Source organism: Vipera ursinii (assembly GCF_947247035.1).
Source record: "Vipera ursinii genome assembly, chromosome: 3".
Taxonomy (NCBI): domain Eukaryota; kingdom Metazoa; phylum Chordata; class Lepidosauria; order Squamata; family Viperidae; genus Vipera; species Vipera ursinii.
The window spans coordinates 58,874,782-58,901,674 of record NC_139516.1 but is presented as its reverse complement, the minus strand read 5'-3'; the positions used below and the strand labels follow the sequence as shown (position 1 = coordinate 58,901,674).

General features: G+C 42.7%; 1 protein-coding gene across 1 annotated transcript; it reads left to right on the top strand.

Annotated features, from left to right (window-relative positions):
• Positions 1-1,805: 1,805 nt before the first annotated feature.
• On the top strand, positions 1,806-26,893 carry TAL1 (TAL bHLH transcription factor 1, erythroid differentiation factor). Its single transcript, XM_083359338.1, has 4 exons — positions 1,806-1,875; positions 8,684-9,283; positions 11,004-11,095; positions 24,900-26,893. Exons 2-4 carry the CDS (start codon positions 8,685-8,687, stop codon positions 25,316-25,318), a joined length of 1,110 nt encoding a protein of 369 aa, XP_083215464.1. The 5' UTR covers positions 1,806-1,875; position 8,684; the 3' UTR covers positions 25,319-26,893.

Genomic DNA, 26,893 nt, shown 5'->3' with positions numbered 1-26,893 from the left:
TAGACAAAACACCTGGAATCCTGCTGTTGTGATCGGTCTGCCTGTAATTACAATGATCATCAGGGCATCAATCTAGTGGCAACCTCTAGCTGGAATGAAAAATGCAAATATCACCATCTCTTCTTTCTCTCCCTCCCTCCCTCCCTCCCTCCCTCCCTCCCTCCCTCTCTCTCTGTCACACACACACACACACAAACTAGAAGTATCAATTGCATGAGAGCCGTTGCCTGGTTAGAATGATACTTGTTGTGTAGTGTTCTTGCACAAATCCTCTGAAATATTAAAAATAAATCATAAAATTAGTAAAGGGAAAAAAATAGCCACGCCAAATCCTTGTCATAATTCTGTGATGCACCTGCTGACACACAATTGTCAGAAATAGGTTTCTCCAATTGGATCAATTTGGACAGCAAAGAACTAAAAACTAAAACCAAGCCTAAAAAAACAGATTTATTTATTTAACAGTATAAATAAGAAGTTCCTGTAAAACCCAACACGTTCTACATACAAGAAAGTGCCGGTCAGGCATTCTGTGGCAGACACCTCTGTGGTGACCAGCTGCCTGGTCTCTCCTGCAACCCAAGCCCAAATTCCCATGGAGGCTAGTGCCCAGGCACTCCAAAGGAGTGCTAGCGGGGATCCCTATGAGCTGGATAGACCCCAGGCCCTGATCACATCAGCACTCAAATAGGCAGCCAGAGGTTTCCGACCAGATCCACACCAAAAGTGATATCGAGGGGAAACTAATTACTTCAAACCTGGACCAGCCAAGAGATATTTAGAGGACGAGACAGAGGCAACATCTCAAGAATATGGCAGAAAAAGGGTGGTGGTCAGGGTTCATATATCTCACGATAGGCGACAGGAAGTCCATATAATTCTAAGGGTAGCAGCAAATCCGGTCAGACTATCCCAGTGTTTCTCAGTCTGGAGCCCTTGAAGAAGTGTGACTGAATGGCTGGGGAATTCTGGGAGTTTAAATCTACACATCTTCAAGCCAGTGGAGGCGATTCTTATGTTGAATAATTGTATGCTAATTTTTTTAAAAAATAAAATAAAAAATATGACACATTTATTTGGTGGACAAGTTGTCCCTCCCTTGCTGTTCTCTTCGGCCATTTATTTTTAAGCGAACACATGGACCCGTGCTCCCAACCGCACCCCGTCTTCCCTTTGCGGGTACCGCACCTGTTTTATTTTGGCTCATTCAATTTAATTAAGAACGGGCTAGGTGTTCCATATTTAAGTAAGTAAGTGGGTGGGTGGTTGGGAGGGTTGTGTGGCGGTGGGGATGGATAATCACCTCCAAGGAAGCTCAAAGAAAGGATCTTTATTCAAAAGTGGGCAGTCGTAGTGAGCGTTTGATTATTCTCACACCACCACCACCCCAACACACACACACACACACACACCCATCTCTTTGCTGTCTCTTTTTAAAGTGCATCTGAGCGCGCAAACAGACACGTCTGGAGAGCTCTAAGGCGAGCGTTCCAAAATTCTTCTCTCTCTCTGCATATCCCCGCAATAATTTTCCGCTTTCCCGCGATAAAATTGCCAAATAATAATGAATCATTTCATAAATAATGGGTTTAAGGGCTTATCAGGGCAGGCTGGCCAGTGCCAGCGGCTTATCTCGCTTGGCCACGTTGCTCCAGCGATCCGCTCTCCATACTAAATAGGAAACTGGACGTGATGTGGGAATGAGTTCCCGGCGCTACGAAGCCGCCCAGCACTCCTCCTCCTCCTCCTCCTCCTTTTTGTATGTGTGTGTGTGTGTGTGTGTATACTATAGGAAGAAGGGGAGGGGGAGCATACCAGCCTCCTTGAATAGGCCGCAAAATGGCTCCAGTCATTTTTACCTACGAAAAACAAGTGGTGAGTAAAGGGGTCTTTTTCCTATCTTTTGCTTTTGTTTGTTGTTAAAGAAAAAAAAATCGCTTCGTAGGTTGGCTTTCCCCCCCCCGCCGCCGCCCGCCCGCCCCGCGCCAACTTCACGTACAGCGGATAGGGGATACATTCTCCCTTAACTATTTTATTTCAAAAGGGGAGATAGCGAACCGTATACATTCCTCTCTCCCCCAATCACCCACTTCTCTCTTTCGTTCTCTTATTTTTACACGCACACGCACACGCACACACACACACACACACACACAGAGGTTCCCTAGTAGAGAAGGGAAAGAAAGGGCGGCCAGATCCCGGGTTGAATTGTTGATCTCTTCTTGCTTTGCTCACTGGCAACTGTGGGGGGGGGGGGGGGGGCGGAAGGCTTGTAGGAAACCTTCATGCTGAGCCAGAAAAGAAAATGCTGGCGGACCTGAGCTTGCTGAAGGCCGGGAAATGGTTGGGGAGCGGGCAGCGCCCCGAAGCGCCTTCCCTGGGCTCAGGGCGTCACCCCCACCCTCACAGCTTCGCACCAGGCAGGTATTTGAGGGCTCCGGGAAAGCGGCCAGGAGGGTCACCCCATAAAACTCGGTGGCTTTGGGGAAGATTAAGGCGTCGGGAGATCCGGTTCAGCGGTCCTGACTTCCTCGCTCTCCTTCCCCGACCCCCCCCCCGACCCCAAATAATTCGGTGTGCAGGAACGGGAACGAAGTCTGATTTTCAATCGTGAAGTTCGAGATAGGAGCGGGGTAAGAGAGACGACAAAATTCGGATGTGAGGCCGGCTCGGTTTCTCTGTGGAAACCTAGCAAGGCCTCAAAAACGAGGCTTGCCGCTCCCTTTTTTTTCCGTATGCTTCGTTGAAAAGTATTTCTAAGAAAAAGAACGCAAGGAAAGGAAAACAAAACAAAACAAGCTCGGCGGAGGGCATGGATGTCTTGCCAAATTCAAAAAAGGGGAGAACTGTGCAAAGTAGTCTTATGATCTGAAAGAGAATGTGCTTGTTGAGAATGTTTTAAAAGACTAGGTGAAATGGAAGCATCCACCAGCACAGCGAAATTATACAGGTTAGGACATCCAGAACAAACTGGACAAAGGAAGTAGCAATGATGACCTTGATCTCTAAAGAATTTGTTTAACAATGCTCTTTGATATAATTAAATAGGGTTTTTTTTGTCCCATGAGCCTATCCTCTTTGTTCGTTAGAACTTCAAATATAAATTAGCTTTTTATACATTGGAGTGGGCCTTCCTGCTCCTGATTTCCAGCGAACATTATTTATGGTGATAATTAAAAATCAGGCTAGTAAATGGCGTTTGTAGTCTTTATCATTTATCTGGCAAATAGAAAAAACAAATCGTACTAGATTGATAGATGGAAGACAGATTGGTAGGCAAAAATGTAATTTCCTATAGCTCTTGAGCTGGTTCACCAAAGTCTTCTGATCCTTAATTGTGGTAACTCTACATACCTTGTGAATAAAATGTAAATCATCTGGCTATTAATACAGAGAGTGGCATATCTTAATTCCACAACAGGACAATATTAACACACATTGGCGTGTATGTGTGTAATAAAAGCAATCACTCGATGTCTGCAATCCCTTTATATGAGTTGAAAGAAGAGCCTGAAAATTGCATGTATCAGCAAGTTTCAATCATAGCTAGTCCCTCAATCTATTCTGGGACTGAAATCCAGGCTTGTTCCTATTTCTAGCAGACCTGGTTGTAATGAATGGGACTTGTCAGTCACAGCTAACCTGGATCCTATCATTTCAGCGAGACTACTTGAATTTTGGGATCCGGTCTTCCATCCTTAATGGGGAAACGCACATCATGTTCCTGGTGTATCTTCATTTTTCCCCCCAGTCAGAGTTAAAAACATAGTAACCAGGAGCTCATTTCGTTTAGCCTTCTCTCCCGGCGACAGGGCATTGCACGTGTAACTGCCTTTTTTTAAATGATTGTATTGAAGTCCGTATTGTAAAGTCACTGGTGTCCTGTGACATGTTTATGAAGCTCGAATCGTTTTTATTATAACCGTTTACAACGCCTTATGGGTTTTTTTTTAACTCCTGCTGAATATTAGTATAAAAACGAAGCAAGGCGAGAAAGCCTTTGTTTAGCTTTGGTGTCAGATGAATGAGTGTGGAGGCATCGTGGCCAGTAGCCTGGGTGAGTGAGCTCTTTCTCCACCACTCTGTTTGCCACGAAAAGACTCAGCTCCCCTTATTTCTAGCCCCAGAAGCCTGACCTGCTATTTTTGAAAACCAAGGCTGATGATTCGCTTCACACGTTCCACAAAAAAAAAAACATGGCTTGTTTAACCACGGTATGATTTATTAAGTAAACCGTACGTCCTGCTTAGTTCGATCTACGACGCTGGGCCGTCCAAATGATAGAGCATCCGTCGCCTGGTCCTCCAGATGTGCTGGTCTAGATACCTCCCCCTGGGAACTCTGGGAGTTGTAGTACAATCAATCCCGAAGCGTCGGCTTGGAAGAAGGGAGCATTCGCTCGCTCGTACAGCCTAGCTAGCTTTTTCCAGCAGGAGCGAAGATCTCTGATTTGCTCTGTCCTTCTTCTACCGCAGGCAGAGGCTGCCACTTCATCCAGTTCCCCGCCGATGGACTTCGGGATCCGGACGATCCAGCGGCGGTTTCGGCTGCGGCTGTCCGCTTTCTCAAAATCAAACCTCTTCCAAACGAGTACAGTACAAGAAGGGGCCTTCTGTTGTGTCGGTAAGGAGGACACCGGTGTTTTCGAGCTGAGCAAGAACCCTCTTTGACGAGAGGTAAAGGCTGGAAGACTCTGAGACGCGCGTCCCTCCTCCACTAAGCCGTGGTTGACATTAGTGTGGCTTGCCGGAGAAATCTCGGTGGGAAAGGTGATCGCTACACGCTAAGGCAACATCACAACCCCAAACCAAGCAATCCCTCTCCTACCGTGGCTTAGAGAATTTCATGATTCCAGCCTCCGAGGAAGTGTGTGTTTCTATCCTTATCACCAAAAGGAGAAAGTTTGGTGTTCTCTAGAGGCTGCCTGGAATTTGTTTTCGCCTGGGTGCTGCGATCGCGCAATCCTTCTCCCTATGCTCTCTTTTTTGGGGAGGTGAGGTGGGGGTGGGAGGGCTCGTTGTTTCTGCTTCCCAGCCTCTCCCCCATTTCTTCGGCGCCTCCCTCCCCCCTCCTGCCCGCAGAGCTATCCGGCTTCAAGAGTTACGGCGGTCCCCAGAAAGCCTTGGCCGGACTTCGTTCAGCGCCTTAAGGAGGTGGAAGAGAAGAAGGCCGCCTTGAACAGGGAGAAACTCGGCTGAAAGGGCAGCCGAGGTCGTTGCGTCTTCAGCTTGACAGGTGTGGGCTATGGTTCCCTCTGCCAGGTGGGAAATTCTAATTTAAAAAAAAAAAAGAGGGGGAGGGGCAGCAGGTCACCAGAGGCGCCAGGCCAGAGGTTGGTGAGCAACGGTTCTTTTTAAGATGTTCTGATTCACCCGCTGCCGGCAAAATCGCTCGCCTTTCCGGAGCTAAAGAAACGCGCTCGCTTGGGTCCCAAAGAGCTTTGACACCCTTGGAGATCTGCAAGTTAAAGGTGGGTGGGTGGGTGGGTGAGAGAAACATGTTTCCCCGAGAGGAGGGAGTTGCGGCAGGTGGATCTCCCAACCCACTGGATCGAGGTCGATTTGGAGATCAGCACGCTCCTAACATCCAGCTGTCGTCCTTGAATTTGTGGCTTCTGGATCTCGGTTTGAAAACTCCGGTTGACCCCTGGATGACAGCGAGGTATTCGAGATTTCGTCATCTGCGCTCCCATCTACGGACATCCATCCAACAGGTTTGCAGCTCGAGACCGGGAAGCCCTAAATGAATTCTTCCAGAATCGATGGTGTTCTCCAGCAAATAATTCACCCTCGGCCAAAAGGCACGTGTTCGGTTTGGACTTCGTATTTTACGGACATCCTGCCACTACAGTCTGCAAAGCACGGGGTGTGCTTTGTCCTGATGTCTCTGATTTATCCAGTAAACAAAGAAGGGCTAGTGCTGAAGTCAGGCCCTCGCTAGCAGGCTGCTTGCTGACCTTCCGTTTAAGCTTGAAGACTGAAGCTTCATAGATGAATTACAGCACAATCATGGGCCATGCAACCGATGAAGCCATAGCATATTTTGCTTGGCTTTGGCTTACCGTGTTCTAGGAACATAACACATGACGCTAAATAGGGTAGTTTATTAGTCATAGTGGTGGACTCACAAAAGACAAAGGAAAAAAAAAACCTTTTAATGTTTCGCACGGTTGTTTGTACAAGGAGGACATTTGCTTAACTTGACACTGTGGTCAGTTTTTATATATATATATATATATATATATATATATATATATATATATATATATATATATATATATATATATATATATATATATATATATATATATATATATATATATATATGGAAACAATGTTTGTGTGCTGATAAAACCGGTCCGGTCTTTGCATCTTCACCTTCAGTCCATCAGAAATTTTGCCAACACAAGAGAGCCAGACGCCGCACGGTTTTTATACCTGAGGCGTGAAATTAACCCGGAGCTCGGTAGAGAAAACCCGAATGAAAATTAATTTGATTGCGTTTAAGCAATTTCCAATTTTAGTTTCCTTTAAGTCACCTCACTGGCCGGTCGGAATATCAATGTGGCCTTGTTTCCCCACTGCAATAAGAATAAAGGTAATCACAATAACAATATTGCGTGATCTCCAGCTCGCTCTTCAACCGAAACAGCAAGGCGGGAAGATTAAGGCTTTAATCCTGAATGCATTTTTAGGGAATGTTTACTAGCAATTAAGACCTACTGTACTGGTTTCCTGACCAGAAAATGGGCTTGGCGTTGTAGCTATTAGGACATGAGGGGGAAAAGTGGTTTTGGGATAAAGCTCACAGATTCGGTGTGAAGTTTGGCCTTTCTAGAAAGAACGTTTTTTCGGCTGTGAAACCTTTTTTTCCTCCTCACCTCCCAAAACGACTTGGGCTGATCTTCCAGAATTCCAGGCCTCAACATTTTTCCCGTTTATCTCTCCTCCTTTGAAGCGTTTCTTTATCTCTCTTGCCTAACCGGAAGCCGAGCATCCGTCTTGCCCTTCTGGTACCTAAGAAAAGGGCAGGAGAGAAGGACTTGGGCGTTATTTTCTTCCTGGGAATAACTTCGACGGCTGTACACGGCAACAACTCGCTTTAATGTAGTGGGGACTGGCCGTGAAAAATGGCTTTGATTTGATATGAAATGTAATGAAATTCAACACTTGATACAAGTCCCGGCCACAAACGGATACCGAGCCGGAGGTCGGAGCGCAAGTGATTTCCGAGCTTCGTTTGCAGGAGGGGTGTGTGTGTGTGTGTGTGTCGAAATTTGGGGACGAAAGCGCGGCAGCAGTGTACTGCGAACCTGAAGTCAACCGCCAGTCTCTGCAAAACGGCTTTCGGTCAAGATGTCCCGCTCTCCAGGTGAGCGGACGAGGCGCGCTACCCCGTCGCTTATTTCCACCCGCGCAGATCGGGAGGCGGAACGGCGCAATTCTCCGCGGGGATCTCGGTGGGAGCACAGGGGCATCGATTCTCACCGCCCAGGCTGAAGTCTGGCGACTATTTCCCGCCTTCGTTTTCTTTGTAACGCTAGGGAGAATAAATTGGAATTCAGCCACGGCCTAGACCAGGGGTCTTCAAACTTGGCCCTTTTATGACTTGTGGACTTCAACTCCCAGAATTCCTCAGCCGCTGAGGAATTCTGGGAGTTGAAGTCCACAAGTCATAAAAGGGCCAAGTTTGAAGACCCCCTGGCCTAGACCGTTATAGCTACCCTACACTTGTTTGGTGTTTCTTTTTTTTCCCCCTTCTGCTGTGATCTGATTTCTGATCTACGCGCGCTCCCTCGCCTGTTAGTAATAGAAGTGGAGCTGATTTCGTCTCCGTTCCCCCGAAGGACTGAGCCGAAAAAAAAGAAAACCCGCCCGGTTTTCCACAATTCCGTTTTAACCTTCGGGTTGAATTGTTCAGGTGGCCATCTTGAAGGTTATAACCCCACGGAGCCTTTTGATTTTCGGGCTCGGCCCCACCTCTCCCACGCTTCGGGAGTCCGTCTGGCCAAGGCGCCGCCAGGCTCGGCCCAGGAAATTGGGGATCGAAAGGAGGAGCTCCCCATAAGGCTTCTTCTTCCTCTTGTGTATTGGGGGTGGGTGGGTGTCCCGGTTTGTCTCAAGAGCCCCGGGAGGAAGGTCTCCTTGCGCCCTCCTTCGGGCCACGTGGGTATCCCCGGGACTGGGAGCTCGGCGCTTGGTGGGAAGCGCAAAATCCGCCGAGCCGAGCGCAACGCAGCTGTCCGGGCGTCCAACCGCAAGCAAAACGCCCTCCGCCTCCGACCGTGACCAGCGGGCCTTGCTGTCCTCCGCTGGGGCTCTGGGGTTTTATCTTCGGGATTTAACTTTCTCTCGGATGCCCCCCCCCCCACACACACACTTTTCTTCTTCTCTGCCCCTCTCTTTCCCTTCTCTGGCATTCCTGGGTTTTCCAGCGCTCTCGGAATCCGCTTTCCCCTCCCTCCCTCCCTTCCCCCCCCCCGCCCCCGCCGCCTCTTCTTCTCTCTCGGCGCTTCCTTCCTCTCCCCAGATTTATTTTTTCTCTCCTTCTCTCCCTTTCTCCTTTTCTCTCCTCCTTTTCCTCCTCTCCACCTTCCTCTCCCCCACCCCCCCACCCCACCCCCCCCCGTCATCCTGCCGCGCCCCTCCTTCACCGCTCTCCTCTTCGCTTTTTCCACCCCCAGGATGCTGATGGAGAGGTCCCCCAGTGACCCGCCGCGGGATGCGGCGCACGGAACCGGAGCTGGAGCGGAAGGCGTCGGCGAGCCGGACTTGGGGCTGGGTTCCGGCAGTAGTAGCAGCGGCGGCGGCGGCGATCGGAGGCGCAGAGGAATGGCCCTCCCGGGGGAGCCGGCCTTGCTCGATGGGGTTGCCAAGGAAACGGGTCGGCCGCCCCCCTCCCCCGGCCCGGGGCCCCCTGCTGCGCCGGTGCCAGTGATCGAGCTGGTGCGCAACGGCCGCCCTATAAAAGCCAGGGACGCGCCGCCCGGGGCCCTGCAGAGCCAGAGAGCGCCAGATGCGAGCAGCAGCAGCAGCGGTGACAGCAGCAGCAGCAGCAGCAGCAGCAGCAGAGCTCCGCGAGCCGAGCCGGCCACCGCCACCGCTCTCGCCCTCGGCATCACCGCGGGCGCCGGAGCCGGCACGCCCCCGGCCGGCGGTAGCCTCGTCGGCAGCAGCACCGACGTCCGCATGGTGCACCTCAGTCCCACCGCAGCCCCTGCGCTCCCGCCGCCGGCCAGAGCCATGCTCTACGGCCTCGGAGCCCCGCTCAGCGCCGTCAGCAGGTCCGTTGCACAGCCCGGTGGAGACTCGGCTCGGAGGCTTCGAGGTGGGGGTGGGGGGTGGGGGTGGGGGGCAAATTGAGGTGTGTGTGTGTGTGTGTGTAAATATTAAACTTAGGGTTTTAATATTTATATATATATATTTATTGTTTTTACTTTGGGCAATAATTTAATTCTTTTTTAACTTTTGTATTTTTGTAGTTTTATGATATGCCCTGTTCACCGCCCTGAGTCCTTCGGGAGAAGGGCGGTATAAAAAATTAATAAAACCTAAACCTAAACCTAAATGGGGGGAACGGTTCTCCGTTAGCTTCTGCTTGATTATCCCAAAGGTGCTTTTCCAGGAGGCAACTGGGCTTTCTTGTTTAACTTTGAAAACGTTTCGCTTCTCGTCCAAGCAGCTTCCTCAGCTCTGATTGGATGGTGGGGAATGGAAGGATTTATGGACTCCTTTGAAGGAGTAGAAGCGAAACGTCTTCAAAGAAAAACAAGAAAGTCCAGTTGCCTCGTGAAAAAGCACCTTTGGGGACAATAACTATGTGACCTGGATGACTGAGAATCTCCATAGGCGCTTCTGCTCGATTCTTTTCCCCGGAGGAAGAGATCTTCCCGGCTGGCTGGCTGGCTGGCTGAGTTTTGGCCCGTAGCTGTTTCCTTCGCTTTTTTCTTCTTTAAGACCCAGCTGTTGGTTCCGCTGTTTTTCTGACTCTACTTTCTCTGATTTTAAGGCTGTCTCTTTGTTCCCCGATTTTCCTTCTCCGGGTGGGAAGGTTGGGCCGTGAAGCCCGCTAGTCTCTCTCTTTTTCTTTTGCCTCGTTCCCTAAATCTTCACGTAATGGACTCACTTAAATAGGTAGATGTGGGATTTTATGAATGTGCGTGTGTGCCCACGGGGTTCGTGTTGCCACCGTTTCACCTTCTTATAAAAAAAAACAACAACAGTTAAACACGAAATGGTTAACTTGCAATATTTGTAACAGCGTAAAAGCATAAAATATGGAGGGAAAGGTCTGCGCTCTTAATTTCCCCAAGTGTCATTTGCAAAGAGAATGTTGAAATCAAGAAACAAAAAATCTTTCTAGAAATTATGTTTAGTCTTAATGGGTGTATATTGATGCGTTGTTATTATCATTTAGGCAATCTTTTCCCCCCACTGCAGAAATGCACTACAGCTTAACATACACATGCTAGGAATAAACACTGTGGGGGGGGGGGGGAAAGGAACCAAGCTAGCCTAAAGGGTTAGGAAAAGTATGAACAATGTTTCTGGAAGCTAAATGCTATAATCCTGGTGATTATTTGATGGACCAAAATACAGTGCTTCAAAATGTATTTTAATTCTTCTTTTAGACATGCTTGACCAGTGCAGAAATCAGTCATGTTAGGCATCTGGATCTGAAAAGCATTTATTTAGATTTCTTGTTATAAAATTGTTCCATGCTGACAGTGTGACAAACATTGCCACACCTGGTGCACAAACGGCAACAACAGGCAACATACCTATTGTGGGAAGTGTGCCTGTTATGTACATTCTCAGCAGTGGAAAAACGATGTTGAGGCGCTAATCCTTACTGGTGACTTACCATCACTAAATTCAGTAGAGCTATTTTTTTTTGAGATTGGATGTTTGTTCAGACTGCAGTTGAATGATGGATTTCAGCAGATCTCTGCAGAGCTAATTCCTCCCCCTCCCCCGTTTTTCTGCTTTTTCCCCCCTTTGCAGTGGATATTTTGGTGAACCCGAAAACTTTTCAATGTATAACAACAACCGAGTGAAAAGAAGATCATCCCCCTATGAAGTGGAGCTCTCTGATGGTGAGCTGATTTTCCCCCCTCCAGCACTCCCCCCATGTGCTTCTTTGTGGGTAGTATGGCAGCTAAAGACTAGCAATTGCTATTTCATTCCTTGTATTGCTGGGTGGTGACGGTGGGAGAGAGGGGTTGGGGGGGGTCTCTGGAGGCATGAAATTCTTGCGTGGTGCAATTTATAACCTGCAATTTGGACCCCCAACAAAAGGTTGCAATATTGTGTGCTTTGGTTTGGATATCTAGCCATTTATGTCCTCTTTATAGATAACCAGAAGTCAGAATCCTTGGGCTGTTTTAAATTTTGGATGGATGGATAGATACATACGTAATTAGATAGATAGGTAGATAGGTAGATTAGATAGATAGATAGATAGATAGATAGATAGATAGATAGATAGATAGATAGATGATAGATAGATAGATAGATAGATAGATAGATAGATAGATAGATAGATAGATAGATAGATAGATGAATGTCCCCACACCTGCCTATATTTTTTTGTGCTTGGCGATGTTTACCTATTATTACCCATGTGCTAGGAGGTAGAAACAGTAAATAGTGGTACTAGCAAGAATAATGAAGTCTTTCAGGTTAAACAGAACATGTTCAAAAGGAGATTATTTATTCCTTTGTGGCTTTATTGCTGCTTCAGAGCTGTTCTTGTAATCCCTAATGATTGTGAACTAAGATCACCATTCTATTTTATTTTTTAAACGTATCTGTTAATGTTGAAGGAAGGGCAGTGCTTGGAAGCTGCAGGTTGCAATTCAAATATTTCCTTATTTTCTTCAAATGTGCTGCTTAATTGGGATGGATTCCCTCTCCGGTCATGTATCCATGCCTCATTGGCCTGCTGTGGTAGGGGAACGGATTCCAGTAAAGCACCAGGTTTTGTGTTTGGAAATTGCAAATTCCAGAAGGAAGAAAGCCCAGAGAATCAAAAGGTAGATTAGTTAATGGTTTGGAATTGCAGATGGGAAGGAAATAAAAGGGAAATGCCACAGCCTCCTTTCTCGGTTCAAATGTGAGAAGGAATCTGATTGCACCTTTTGAAATGATCACATTCAATTAAAAAGCATAAAAGCTACAACTCACTTCAACAGATGCATGTGGTGGCTAAATGATAGAGGGGGTCTTCCCACTCCTTCCCTCTCATCCCAATTTAAATTCATTTTGCATGAGTTTTGCCATCTCGCCCATTTGATGAAATGAGTTGCAGCTTATACTGTACCTTGTCTGTCTGAAAATATGCTACCAAATTCCTTCTGATTTTTACATTGCCTTAGAGACTTGCAGAGTTCTCTGTGTGTACAACCACATTTGTTCCATAACAAATAAAGGTAGAAATTGGGGAAGTGTAGCATCTGTTTTAAACTCTCCCTGCAACTCCCAAACAGTGTATGTATTTAGCCTCTCTTGGAGTTTGTTTATTAATTTTGGAACTTGCTGAAATGTAAACACCAAAATGTCAACAGAGGGAAAATGGTTTGATAAATGCATTATAATATTATGTGTTACCTTGTAGAATGGCTTCCAGAAATTCAAAAGCAGAGCAAAAAAAAAAAATCAAATGGAGGTCAATGCAAGTGAAGATTTAGTTTGAAGTCATTTTAGGTTATTAGACATTTTAGGCTGCTTTTATCTAAGTTTCCGCCTTCAGCTCTTTATTTTAGGAATAGTTTAGGAGCTGAAATAAATGCACATGACATCCACATAATGTCACAAACTTCATGATGTTGTCCTAGGACTTTTTAAAATATGATCATCCATGAAAATCCAACTCCTAAACCAGGGGTAGGCAACCTTGGCTCTTTTATAACTTGTGGACTTCAGCTCCCAGAATTCCTGGGAGTTGAAGTCCACAAGTCGTAAAAGAGCCAAGGTTGCATACCCCTGTTCTAGTCCATTGGAGCCCCAGGTGATAACAATGAGGAAAGACAGACAGATAAACTTTTATCTCCTCTGCCCTCCATTCTTGGCAGGATTGTTTTGCCTTTGACTTCCACTAGGGGGCTTCTTCCCCACGCCCTCACTTCAAGCCTATTTTACAAAGGTTTAATCAATCAGCTGCCTGGACTATGGTCTTTTTGCAACCAATTAAGAGCCAGGGCAACTTGACAGTGATCAATGAACATTTTTAAATTTCAAACGTTTCAAATTCCTTTTGAATTCAGGATTGCAAGAATGTACCTGAGCAATGGATAGAAGCAGAGTGGAAGGATTTGTAAAGGTGATCACCTGTCTTTGTATGAGATTTATTTTTTATTTTAATCCCATTTATATCCCTCCCTTCTCCGAAGACTCAGGGCGGCTTACAATCTAAGCACAAATCAATGTGCTTAGCAATAGCCTTCATTCTATGTATATGCCTGCTTATTAGGGCTTTTGGGGGCCCCCAAGTGGCATTATTACAAAGTCAGCTTATTGCCCCCAACAATCTGGGTCCTCATTTTACCTATCTTGGAAGGATGGAAGGCTGAGTCAACCTTGAGCCTGGTGGGATGCGAACCTGCACTAATTGCAGGCAGCTGGTGTTACTTAAGGAGGCATTAGCCCACTGCTCCACCAAGGCTCAAAAGCAGAGCAAAAAAAAAATGAAATGGAGGTCAATGCAAGTGAAGATTTAGTTTGAAGTCATTTTAGGTTATAGATATTTTAGGCTGCTTTTATCTAAGTTGCTGCCTTCAACTCTTTATTTTAAAAATAGTTTAGGAGCTTAAATAAATAAATAAATAAATAAATAAATAAATAAATAAATAAATAAATAAATAAATAAATAAATAAATAAATAAATAAATAAAATTACCTGTCTTTATATGAGTCCCCCATTGCCCCCAGTAATGTGCTTTGCTTCCTGAAGAAATGACCACCTCCAACATATCCACTACTTGGATATGCACAGGCACATCAACTTCCAGGTGATAAATGTGCCAGAGAACGTCTCTGAACTGGTACAAAATTTCATTTTGCTTTTAGATGCAGCAGATGGACTTCTGAGCGTTATCCAGATCTACTTGTTGGGCCACAAGAGGAAGCACAATATTTAGAGGTGCTTCTCTTAATAATAGCTTGCTTGTGTATTATAAACCAATGCCCAACAAAAGTGGAAGAATTTTATCCTGTTTTCAGAAGCTCCTATAAAGTTGCAAATATAATCTGGTTGTGCTTCTGCTGTTTATTCTGTTCAAGAAAGCTAAAATCCTACCATTCTCTGACTTAGCGTTAAGCTTCACTTAATTCAGTTGGAATTGGATCTGAATAGGCACATACAGGATTGCATTGTGCAAGTATCAAAATGTGTGAACATTTTAAAAACAAAGAGTGCTTCTAAAGACGGCTTTGTATTGGCTATAAAGGAAGATCCTACCAGTGTTATTCATCTGGCAAGCTTATTGCCTGCAACCTACTTATATAGAGAATTATTCTTATAAATGCTTTCCTAGGAATACACGATACCATAAGTCAGTCTCTCTCTCTCTCTCTCTCTCTCTCTCTCTCTCTCTCTCTCTCTCTCTCTCTCTCTCTCTGTGTGTGTGTGTGTGTGTGTGTGTGTGTGTGTGTCTGGTAACCCTTTCAAGAACTGGGCTGTAAAAGATCCTCTGCCCTTCATGCAAACCAAAATGAAATAAACATCATTGAAATGATACATGGGATGGCTGAACTTAGAAGAAGACTAATCTTTTAGAGACTGAGAGGCAGAGTATGGGTAGGAAGAGCACAGAGCAAAAATGTACAATAGGAGATACACTGGAATAATTATGCATCTATTTTTGGTAGTACTGAAATTCCCCTGGCAGAACAATCCATGAAATAAATTGAATACATTTTACCCTGCTGTAGAGTAAGTGACCAACTGGAGATACGTTTTCCCATCAGCTATTTGAGATATCAGTGCTAGAGATAGGACCACAGGTTTCCTGGATGCGGGGGGGGGGGGGAAGGGACAGTTAAGGGAGAACAAATAATGAAAATGACGTTGCACCCTTGCCACACAAACTATTATGGTGTGTCCTGATATTACATGCACGTATGAAAGAGCTTGGGTTGTGATGTTTCAATGCTGTTTGTGTACTTTTGATGAAAGTATTGATCTAGCAAATGAGATATATGTATCTATCTATCTATCTCTATCTCTATATCTGTCTCTCTGTCTTTCTGTCTGTCTGTCTCTCTCTCCATCTATCATCTATCTATCTATCTATCTATCTATCTATCTATCTATCTATCTATCTATCTATCTATCTATCTATCTCTATCTCTACTGTATATATACCTATCTGGATCTATATATCTATATATCTATATCTGTATGTGTATCTATATATCTATAAAACTAGTTGTTCGTACTCAGCTATATACAAGGTTGATATGAATGTTTGATGCTCTGAATCAGTTTGGACTGATTCACAGGATCAGATCAATGGACCCATTGGTTCAAATCGAATCATGGGTGCCTGGAAGGGTTCAAAAAAGTAAAGAAGGCAGATGCAAATGAAGCTCCACTCTCCCCACCCCCACTTTATGATACGTATAAAAAGGGGAAGGGCTTCAATCACATGTGTGGTTGCTAGCTATGGTCTTTTGATACTCCTCTCCATGGACACCTTTGAATCAAATCAGAGCGATGTGGACATTTTCTGTGCAGGGACATGTACATTTAATGGTCTAAATTAGTCCCAATTGAATCTAATTGGATTTATCTAAGAGATTTGGTCTGAACTGATTCAGTGTTCATGTTTACCTAACCCTATTGTTAATATCAGTCTACAAAGTCTCAGCAACTCAGGTTCTGTATAAGTTAAGTCTCTGCAATTAAAATCTACACTAATAATCTGGAATATATTCTGGACTGACAACCTCTCTGTACAGGCATTCCTCAATTTACAACAGTACATTTAGTGACTGGTTACAACGGCCCTGGAAAAAGTGACTTATGACCAGTTTTCACACTTACGACTCTTTTGGCATCCCCATGGCCATGTAACCAAAATTCAGACACTTGGCAACTGATTCATATTTATGACCATTGCACTGCCCCGGAGTCACGTTTATCCCCTTTTGCGACCTTCTGACAAGCAAAATCAGGGGGGGGGGGGAAGCCAGATTCACCTTAAACAACAATTTGACCAACTTAATAACTACAGTGATCCACTTAACACTTGTGGCAAGAAAAGTCGTAAAATGGGACAAACTCAATTAACGAATGTTTCACTTAGTAATAGAGATTTTGGGCTGAGCTCAGTTGTGGGACTACCTGTATTTGCGGTCTCAGTAAAGCAGTGACTTCAAGGGATGTAGACGGGCCTTGGAAGGCTAAAAGGAAGAGTGGGCAACGTTTGAGGCATTGAGCTTGATGAGTTGGAAATTGTACAAGGTCTGGAGTAAGCAAAGCCGAAATAAGGATGAGGCTTCACGAAGGTAGAGCAAAATCAGCTCTAGCAACTGTTATGAACCAGCCCAGACTGTCATGTATCACTCATTTGTTCAAGGGCTGTTAAGAAGAGATTCAATTATTATAATGAGGCTGACTTAGTTATCCCAGAGCAGCCATGCTGAACTTAGTGCTTTTCTGATAGTGTGAATTCAATTCTCCTAATTCCTGGCCAAAAAAATTGCCCTAGGATAATTAATTGGCTCAATGCCAAACAACGGTCTGGACCTTTTCTCGGTATAGGATTATTTAAGAGGATGGGCAGGAATTTTAATACATTTTAAAGGAGCACAAATGCCTAATTTATTTGCTCACGATTGTACCATTATTTTCCATATCTAATAACTGATGCTGAAGCTGCAAAGTTAAACTTGATTCAGTTTAGTTCATTTTTCCCCCTAATGTTGTAGTATCAAAATCGGATTACAGATTCAGATCATTTGATTTTGGCATGTATTGGTAATTTTTTCTTTTAACACGTATGCATATTTCCTTCATATTCCTTCATATTTCCTTAGTGTTCATTTATTAACTATTGATATTTTAATAGTTTAACTTTTGCATAGCTCTGTATCAGAGCCACAACATTTATTAATAAGCACAGCACATAAATATATTATGATACTTTTTAGAAGCTCAATTAATAACTGAAATTTCAGTGCTTATCTGAATTGGATTTTGCATGGATCATCCATTTAAAGTAGCTAGGTTCAATGTTAAGCTATTGGATATGATAGTATAGCAGAATCAGCACTTCATTGACAGCTTCTGCCATTTAATAACTGATCATCATTTCCTATAGATTTGCCTTTTATGCAGCATTGCCAACAGAAATAGGAGACTAATATTTATATTATTCTAAGTAAGCTCAGGTCAGACAAGACCTGTTGCCTGTAATCTCAGAAGTGAGGTGATGTGACAGTAATTTTAAGAAACAGGAAAGCAGATTTTAATTGAATGCTAGAGTTATTTAACAGTGGGACCAGTTATTAGTAAGTATGCTGAACTTTTCTTTGTTGGGTTAGGTTTAGTAAAAACCGGACAGGCATCTCTTGGGGATGAATTAAATTGGATTGCTTGATAGTGTGCTTGATAGTCTAAATGGCCTCTTCCAACTTTATTATTTTACCTTTCAGAAGATACCTGAAATTACATGGCCACAATTTTTGAGAAAAAATAGGGGAGACTTGTACTTTAAAACTCTTGAGGATGGAGAGTTATAATTAGTCATTGCTTGCTAAAATATGCCTTTTGGGGAGATTTTATAGTTTATCAGCACTAGATTTCAAAAACCAGCATGTAAAAAAGTAAATGGGTCTTTTGGTGGCAAAGCAGGAAACTTGTCATTCAGTGCATTGCTCAGCTCCATTTTCTCTCTGATGTGGATAGAGTTTTTGTGAAACTGCTTTTCCCAGTTGTGTAGCCAGTGCAAAGGAGTCATAAGTGAGAGCAATCTGAAATTAACTCAGTTAGAATGAAGACAATGGAAAGTTCATAGAGAGTGGATTTTGACAGATAGATAGATAGATAGATAGATAGATAGATAGATAGATAGATAGATAGATAGATAATGGATGGATGGATGGATAGATGGATAGATGGATAGATAGATGGATGAATGGATGAATGGATGAATAGATAGATAGATAGATAGATAGATAGATAGATAGATAGATAGATGGATGGATGGATAGATAGATAGATAGATGGATGCATAGATGGATAGATAGATAGATAGATAGGTAGGTAGATGTTGCATGGATAGATAGATAGATGGATAGATATATAGATAGATGATGGATGGATGGATGAATGGATGGATGGATGAATGGATGAATAGATAGATAGATAGATAGATAGAAAGATGGATAGATAGATAGATTAGATAGATAGATAGATAGATAGATAGATAGATAGATAGATAGATAGATAGATAGATAGATAGATAGATAGATAGATAGATAGAGAGACTGACTGACTCCTAAATGGATTTTTACATAATGTGTACAAAGTAGGATAATGTTGAGCCTGGTGATTTTTGGCACCAGGGACAACTCTGGGTTGATTTTTTGGATGATTCATTTGTTTGTTTCCTTGGCTGTCCATAGTATTCTCAATTCTCCAAAGGGAGTGGATTTGCAGGAGGTTTACAGTAGCTTTAATAATGGCTTCATTTGCTTTCTAATATATTTTGCATTTGGCTGGAAATAGAGAAATTTCAGACTATTAGTGTCCACATTGGAAACAGAATTTAGTAACACAAGTGCTAGTATTTACTTTGCCTATCTTACCAGTGAATGCTAAAATCAGTGAAACTTCTTTTAATACTTGAGTATGAACAGACTAAATTTCAAATGGTCTGATTTATTTACTTTTCAGTCAACAAATCTGATATTTAGATGAAAAATATATAAAAAAATATAAAATAATGTCCAAGTTAGATTTTTTAATTTTTTTGCATTATTTAGTAATAACTTTTTAAAGCATCTAACAGTAACATGGTGAATACCAAAAAGAAGGCATACAGAACCACTTTAAGATTTGGGACTTCTGATAGCATTTCTTCGAAGTATTTTGACGTGGACTCTAAAACATGGGGTTTGAGAAGGATTGGGGAGATCCGTAATTTGAAAAAGAAAGAAAATCCTAACATACAATTAAAATGCTAATGAAAAAGTATGTATGCTTTCAGAATCTTTCAGTACTGACTTTTGGTGCAAATTTGGGACAATGGCTGATTTATAGAGCCATGGTGGTGCAGAGGTTAAACTGCAATACTACAGGCTAACTCACTGCTCAGTCCAGGAGTTCAGTTCTCAGTGGCTCAAGATTGACTCAGCCTTCCATCCTTCTGAGGTCAGTAAAATGAGGACCCAGATTGTTGAGGGCCAATATGCTGATTCTGTAAACCACTTAGAGAGGGCTGTAAAGCAACTGTGAAGCAGTATATAAGTCTAAGTGCTATTACTATTTACTACTTTGCGCTGTAAATGTCTATTCAATTAACCTAAGGCAGACATGTCAAACTTATGACATTACATGACGTCGCACAACATATCGGGACAGTTTTGCCATGGCTGGCAATGGAGTGGGTGTGGCTTCTGCGTGATGCATCCGGCCCTTGGGCCAGCAGTTTGACACCCCTGACCTGAGGTTTTGGAACAATGGAGTGGCCACAGGACCAATCAAATTAAAGCAACATCAAGATATACCTGCTGTGAAAGTTTAGGAGAAGAGTTTAGTTTAGGAGAAGAGAAAAGATAAAAATAAAGGTTTCTCCTGTCCAATTGTGTCCAACTCTAGGGGGTGGTGCTTCTCTCTTTTTCGTTAGCTGAGGGAGCCAGCATTGTCCGAAGATGCTTCTATGGTCATGTGGCCAGCATGACTATACGCTGCAGTGGATGGAATGTTTCTACCTTCTCGCTGAAGTGGTACCTATTTATCTACTCGCATTTGCATGCTTTCACACTGCTAGGTTTTCAGGAGCTGGGGAAAGTAATGGAAGCTCACCCTATCACATAGTGTTCAGGTCTTGAACCCGGGCTATCAGCTTTCCAGCTGACAAGGTCAGCATCTTTAAAGTGGAAGCTTTCTTCTGACTCTCCAGTATCCCTCCTCAAAAGAAGCCTGCCCATTCAACAGCCATCAAAGGTTTAAATGAAGGTTCAGAGCACAGATTCTTCTGTCCCTGCCAAGCAATACAGAATACAGTATACAGGAGTATCAGAACATAAAAATGGAAGAAGACACAATACATAGTTATAGGAAAGGATCTAGAACAATGAGAAACCTAAACCTGAACTGGCTGTCCATCGCAGTGGTGGTGCTCCCTCAGAAATGAAGCTGATGAGAAATGGAAGAAGCAAAGGCAACTAATAGCAATAAAATATAAAGCTACATTTCTAATATAAAGAGAATAATGCTGATGCTTTACAGGAAACATAATCTCCAGGGCTTTTTTTCTCATAGAACGCTCAGAACGGAGTTCCGGCACCTTTTTTGGATGGAACCTTGTAGGGTAGGCAAGGCAGGTTGTATGGCATGTGTGAGTTCCGGCACCTTTTTCTTTTACAAAAAAGCACTGATAATCTCTATAATCCATTTATTTTATAATGCAAGAATCTCTTTTGCTTAGACCTCCTATCCTAGAAAGGATGATGTGTGATGTTGTTCTTTTAGAATAAATACTGTGAAAAAGGTAACCATGAAATCCTTATAAAACCAGAGGGATTAGAGATGTGCACAAATGATTCCAGAAGGTGGCTACACTTTTCAGAACAGATTTTTTTAAATTCTAGTTATCTTAGACAGATGAATGCCTTCTGTTAAATGTCTAACAGTAATGGATCTGGGCTCCAGTGTGCAATAATATCAAACTCACATAATCCTAAAACTAACCTAAGCTTTTGCATAGTTTTCCAGCACTAATGTCAACTCAAGATACTAGTGTAATTTTGCTTCTATTAATTATCTCTATTCCTGATAAAAATGGAATTTAGAATATGGAGGTAATAGGAACAGGATGTTTCTTCACCCAAACATATTGGTTATTTGTTTTCCTACCAAAAGTATATATGTATACCCAGCCTTTCTATTCACAGTGTACTAGACAGAATATGTCTCACAACTATCTAAAGCCACAAAGAAGTACAGTTAGCACTATAAAGATATCAAGATGGTAAATCTACAGAGGAAAGCTAATAGATAAATAGCTTTTAAAGTTGTTAGGCAAAAGCCTGCCAGAATAGAAATATCCTTACCAATCTGTGAAAAATATTTGGAGGGAGACTATCCATTCTTTGGAGGACAGATAATTCCACAGTGTTGGTGGAAGGTCTTATCATCAACCATGCTTTCATCTCAAAGAAACCTTCCTAATAATAGAAAGCAAGCAGCTGGCATGGAAGAAAGCAATTGTTCTTGTGGACCCCAAACAATTCTAGTCATAAAAGGCAGACAAATTATGAAACTTGCTGGAGAGGTCTAATGTGATCCCACATGCTTGCTGAATCATTCTTGACCATTTCTGGTGAGTGATTCTAAACCGACTTGAACTTTGCAAAATTATTCAGATAATCACCAAGAAACCAGCTCTTTTCCTAAGTGGTTAAGAATCTGTGAGTGCATGAGGGATTATTTTACTGAACTACCGGTATATATTTATTTCTGTCCAAGCCCAGGCCAGCTTCTGGCCTCATTGTGAAGTTACTGGTATTGCTGGTATGGCACTAATATCTTGAGCTGCTATTTTAAACTTTCACCAATGTCCTCCTTTTAGGCTCATTTTTAACTGTTTAGAAAAATACATTTTGGGGGCCCTTGAGTAAAATTCAAAATGGTGGGTTATTATTACTGCCACAAGATATGCCTGCAGCTGAAGGCTCACTGATGTAGGAGTATACTTTGAGAAAACTAGAGTAATCTTAGCTATTATTAGTGCCTATACATCTGAATACAGTAGAAGGGACAAAAGTATTCAACAGGTGCAGACTGAACCCAAACTAAATTTAAAGTTGTATTCCTTCTGCTTTCTTTTAAAGCATAATTCAATAGCCTTAGATCTAATTTTTTTGCAATAACTGAACCAACAGAATAGCAATAGCCAGGGTTTTTTTTTCTCATAGAGCGCTCAGAACGGAGTTCCGGCACCTTTTTTGGATGGAACCTTGTAGGGTAGGCAAGGCGGGTTGTATGACATGTGTGAGTTCCGGCACCTTTTTCTTTTACAAAAAAAGCACTGGCAATAGAAATAGCACTTAGACTTATATTCTACTTCACAGTGCTTTACAACACTCTCTGAGCAGTTTACAGAGTCAGCATATTGCCCCCAACAATCTGGATTCTCATTTTACCGACCTCGGAAGGATGGAAGGCTGAGTCAACCTTGAACCGGTGAGAATCGAACTGCTGAACTGCTGGCAGCTGGCAGCCAGCAGAATTAGCCTGCAGTAGTGCATTCTAACCACTGCCAACCACAGATAAAGAAGCTAAATATCATTCCTACTGGTTTTGAAAAATGCCCAAAAATGTTCAGAATAGTTAAGCTAATTGTGTGTAGTCTTAGTTTACCCAGTGTTAATATTGATTAAAGGTAAATGTTGCTTACAAGAAAAAAAAGGGGGTGAGGGGAAAATTCCATTTACTTCTTTAACCTATAGCGATTCTTGCCATTATGCACAGGGTTGAATTCATTGCCCAAGTTGGCATCAGGAAGGAAATTTTCCCCAAGGCACATTGGCAGACACCAGGGCTTTTTTGCCTTTCTCTGGAGCATTGAGGAGGATGATCTGTTAGGACCAGGTGGGCCTATCCCATATGATCAACTTCCTGTTTTGATCTAAGGCTGGGCTAGCTAGTTGGACAGTGGTTGACCTTAGGCTTTCTTTCTTTCTTTCTTTCTTTCTTTCTTTCTTTCTTTCTTTCTTTCTTTCTTTCTTTCTTTCTTTCTTTCTTTCTTTCTTTCCCGCCCTTATGTCTGACTGAGATGGAGATAACCGCATCCTTTAACTGTAGTCCACTCAACCTTGATGTCTGTATCTGAATTTGACTAAAATTTGTAACTTAACATAACAGGCCTGTGTTTGATGGGGCTTGTTTTAGCAGGAGTAGGGAGAGCCAAACAGTATGTGCTTCCTCAGGGTCAGATAATTCCCCTGTTTTGATTATCATCTAACCTTGCAATCTTCTAGGGCCCAAAGAATGGCTTCTGAAAGTAGGTGGCTGGCTTCCAAACTGATCTGGCATTTTCACATCACCCCCATTTCCATTCCACAAACTTTCAGAAGCAGTTTGAAGGTGATCCATGCTTATATTAGTTCTGTTGCCTGGATATGTTGAGAATAGAGTGTAAATTACTGTCTGGCACGTAACCTTCATTTCACTTCACACAAAAATATAAGGAAAAAAACCTGCAGTATTTTGCAGACCAGTTTCTCCTGTTCTGAAAGAGAAAGCTGACAAAATAGCTATCAGTTTCATCCCTTGGTTGTTTTTATTTTTCTGGTCTATTGAGAGGAAAAGAGCAGTCAAGCTAACTTTTTTTACACATTATCTCCCACATCAATATTTTTTTATATATAGTAGGAACTTAGAAATCAGGTATTGGTACATTAAGCCCAGTGTTTTGATGTGATCTGACAATGTTGTTCAGAATTTCAGTAGGAGTTTGTAGCCCTATCTGGAAATTCTGAAGACTGAACTTAGGAGCTTTGGCATGCAAAATGTATGTTTCATAATTTCACTAAGACTTGTCTCAGTTTACACCTTTGGTAATTATGGTATCCCAGCTCAGTCCAGAAGATTCCAAACTATTAGATTAAACAAATAGCTGATTAAATAATTGGTTTCAGAAGATATTGTTCTCTACTGAAGCCTCTATATCTCTCAGTAATAATTACCTATTTGAAACCTAATTCTGGGAAGATGGATAGAGATTGGTCCTCTTGGAACAGGGGTCAGCAACCTGAAACAGTGAAAGAGCCACTCGGAACCGGTTCCCTCACAAAATGAAAAACTGGGAGCCGCAAAAAATATGTGCGCATGCGCATACATGCGCGCATGCGCAAAACAGGGTTTGACTGAAGAGTGGAGCCAAGGCGAGATATGCACCTACCCTGCATATTTGAATTGATTGGTTGAACTTTTTTAGTCCCACTTTTATTTTTGACTGCACATGGCAGAGGACTGGGAGCCGTAGGAGATGGCTGAAAGAGCCGCATGTGGCTCCGTAGACGTGGGTTGCAGACCTGTGTCTTGGAACAATGCAGCCTGCCAGGAACTCATTACAGATTAGATGAAGAGAAGCACAATTAGAGTTCTGTTCATGTGTGTCAGAACTTTTCTGCCTCATCTTCCCCATTGTAACTATTTCTCCTGAAAATCAGTACTAAGGATGAGGAGACCTTCTGAAATGGCACAGGATTAGGTTCTGTGGGGAAGAGAGAAACAACAGAAATCGAAAGGGACATCTTATGTGAGTGGAAATGCTCTTCTGGTTGCATTAGGCTCTTTTTGGATTTAAGACAGTGTTTTAAAGGTTGATATCGCTCCTCTTAAAAGGTCTGAAAATAAAGGTCTCAATTTCTGCAAGACAAAATGAAATATCTTTTTCACAGCTGGCAATCCTCCTAACATCCAAATGTCATTTTTTTTGTTCCTGCTAGGCTTTAACATTTAAATTATTCTTACAGAGCAAAATAACAATGAAACCGCTTTGTTTTCATATTTGTTTTCTAGATGTACCAAATGATCTGATCCGAACCTAGGGAACAAAATTTATTTAACTTTAACCCCAGTTTTGTTACTTAAAGATGCACGTGTGCTAGCTGACATTCGGGCTGTTTTTCCATAACTTACCTTGCATTTTTGGTCTTCTTTAGGCCCTCACACAAAAGTGGTCCGTCGAATATTCACAAACAGCCGTGAGAGATGGAGGCAGCAGAACGTCAATGGAGCGTTTGCTGAGCTTCGCAAGCTCATCCCAACTCACCCACCTGACAAAAAGCTCAGCAAGAATGAAATATTACGCCTGGCTATGAAATACATCAACTTCTTGGCCAAACTGCTCAATGACCAAGAAGAAGAAGGGAACCAGCGGGGTAAAGTAAACAAAGAGACTGGCATAGTGCAAGAAGACCTTCTTCAGGACATGTTGTCCCCACATTCAAGCTGTGAAAGCTCATTAGATGGAGCAGGAAGCCCAGACAGTTTCATGGAGGAGCATGAAACTTTAGATCCTAAGCATACAAGAGGCCTCCATCATTCCCTTCTTCCCATTGAAAACAATGCCCAGCGATGATGAACCAGCACAGAGCATCCCAGAATACTTGATATCTGGATTGTATGCATGTCCGCCCTTCCTTCTTCCTTCTTTATCTAAGACAGAGAAAATGAGGGGTACTTTCCAAGTTTATTTTCAACTTGAACAAGTTGACGAAGATAAAGAATGAGTAACCAGGTGTACAGAACAATTTCCTGCTTATGTCACCAGTGAAACATAGGCCTTGCTAGTTGTGCTTTTGAAAAGTTTAACACAGAAGGGCTGAAATACGCAGGCAGCTTATTTTGTGTTTGTTTAAGGTTTACAAAAGGATTGAACTGAGACTTCATCCTTCTGCTGATTACCTATGCTCTTGTTTTGCCTTGTCTCTCAGCTATTTCGACCCCAGCTTCTTCAGTTCTGTGTGGCTGTTAGTATTGAAATTTTTTTCATGTTGTATGGTGTTCTTTCCAGGCGTCTTCGAGGAAATGTATGCAACTTATTTATCTTCACACAAGAGCTTTGTCGAAGTGCTATTTGTGAGCAACTGATCATTTTCATTCTGGTTTTCTTTTCTTTTCTTTTTAAATTCAAATTTCACACAGATTTGAATCGTTTGAGGTCTTGTATTTTTGATGTGGATTTAAAAGAAATTTTAATATGCAGTATTTGCTGAACAATAAAGGTACACCATTTAAGGTTTATTTCTCAACTTTTGACACTTCATCAGAGGGATGTTTCCTTGAAGCATGGCTGAGCAACAGGGTCCCTGGAGTTGTTACCTTCAGTTTCCCTGGTTTTATTTTCTCTGACAAAAATGTAATGAGAAATATTGTTTGTGTGTATTTATATGTAAGGCTGGTATAAACAATGTTTCAGTAATGCACTTTGACTTGCTTAGATTTACATTTATTGAGGTGATGTGGCACAATCCTGCTGGAGCTTCTTCTTTACAAGATCCATGGGAATAAATGGGAAATCTCCATGGAAAATCCAGAGAAAGTTGTATGTCATATGGCTATTTACTAAATTTGGTATAGGCTGATTGCTCCAAACTATGCTTCATATATAGGAGTTCTTGCAGAAGAAGCTGCTAGAGGACAATGCTCAAGTGGTACTTTTCTTTCCAGAAGTTGCTTGGTTCCAAAATGAATTTGCATTCTGTTGGGCATTGTAATTCTGTGAACAGTGGCATATGCAGCAAGCCGTGATGATGCCAAAACAACAATATGAACAATGTCTGATACAACTGTGTAAGCCACAGCATTCATGTGATGACACCGTCACACGGTTTTGTCATTTCTCTTCCTTGCTTCTCTGCAGATGCCTCAGTGAATGTTTTCTGTGCCATGTACTCTCTCTCCAGCCATTCCCTCATGCTGGTGCAGCTAATCAATCTGAAGCATCTGATCCATCTTTCCCCCCCTTTTTACCCTTTAAACAATGGTGGTCTACATTATCAAGGAAGGGCTGCAGAAAATTGTGAAATTAGTTTGAGAGTGGTTTTGATGCAATCTTTGTTGGTTGCAGTCCACTTTGTTTCTGTAGAGCAGGGGTCTTCAAACTTGGCCCTTTTATGACCCGTGGACTTCAACTCCCAGAATTCCTCAGCCA

Excerpts from the sequence above, each read along its gene's own strand:
- TAL1 (XM_083359338.1), top strand. The coding sequence starts at position 8,685 with ATGCTGATGGAGAGGTCCCCCAGTGACCCGCCGCGGGATGCGGCGCAC. Across the intron at positions 9,284-11,003 it reads CCGCTCAGCGCCGTCAGCAG|TGGATATTTTGGTGAACCCG; the intron begins GTCCGTTGCACA and ends CCCCCTTTGCAG. Across the intron at positions 11,096-24,899 it reads TGAAGTGGAGCTCTCTGATG|GCCCTCACACAAAAGTGGTC; the intron begins GTGAGCTGATTT and ends GGTCTTCTTTAG.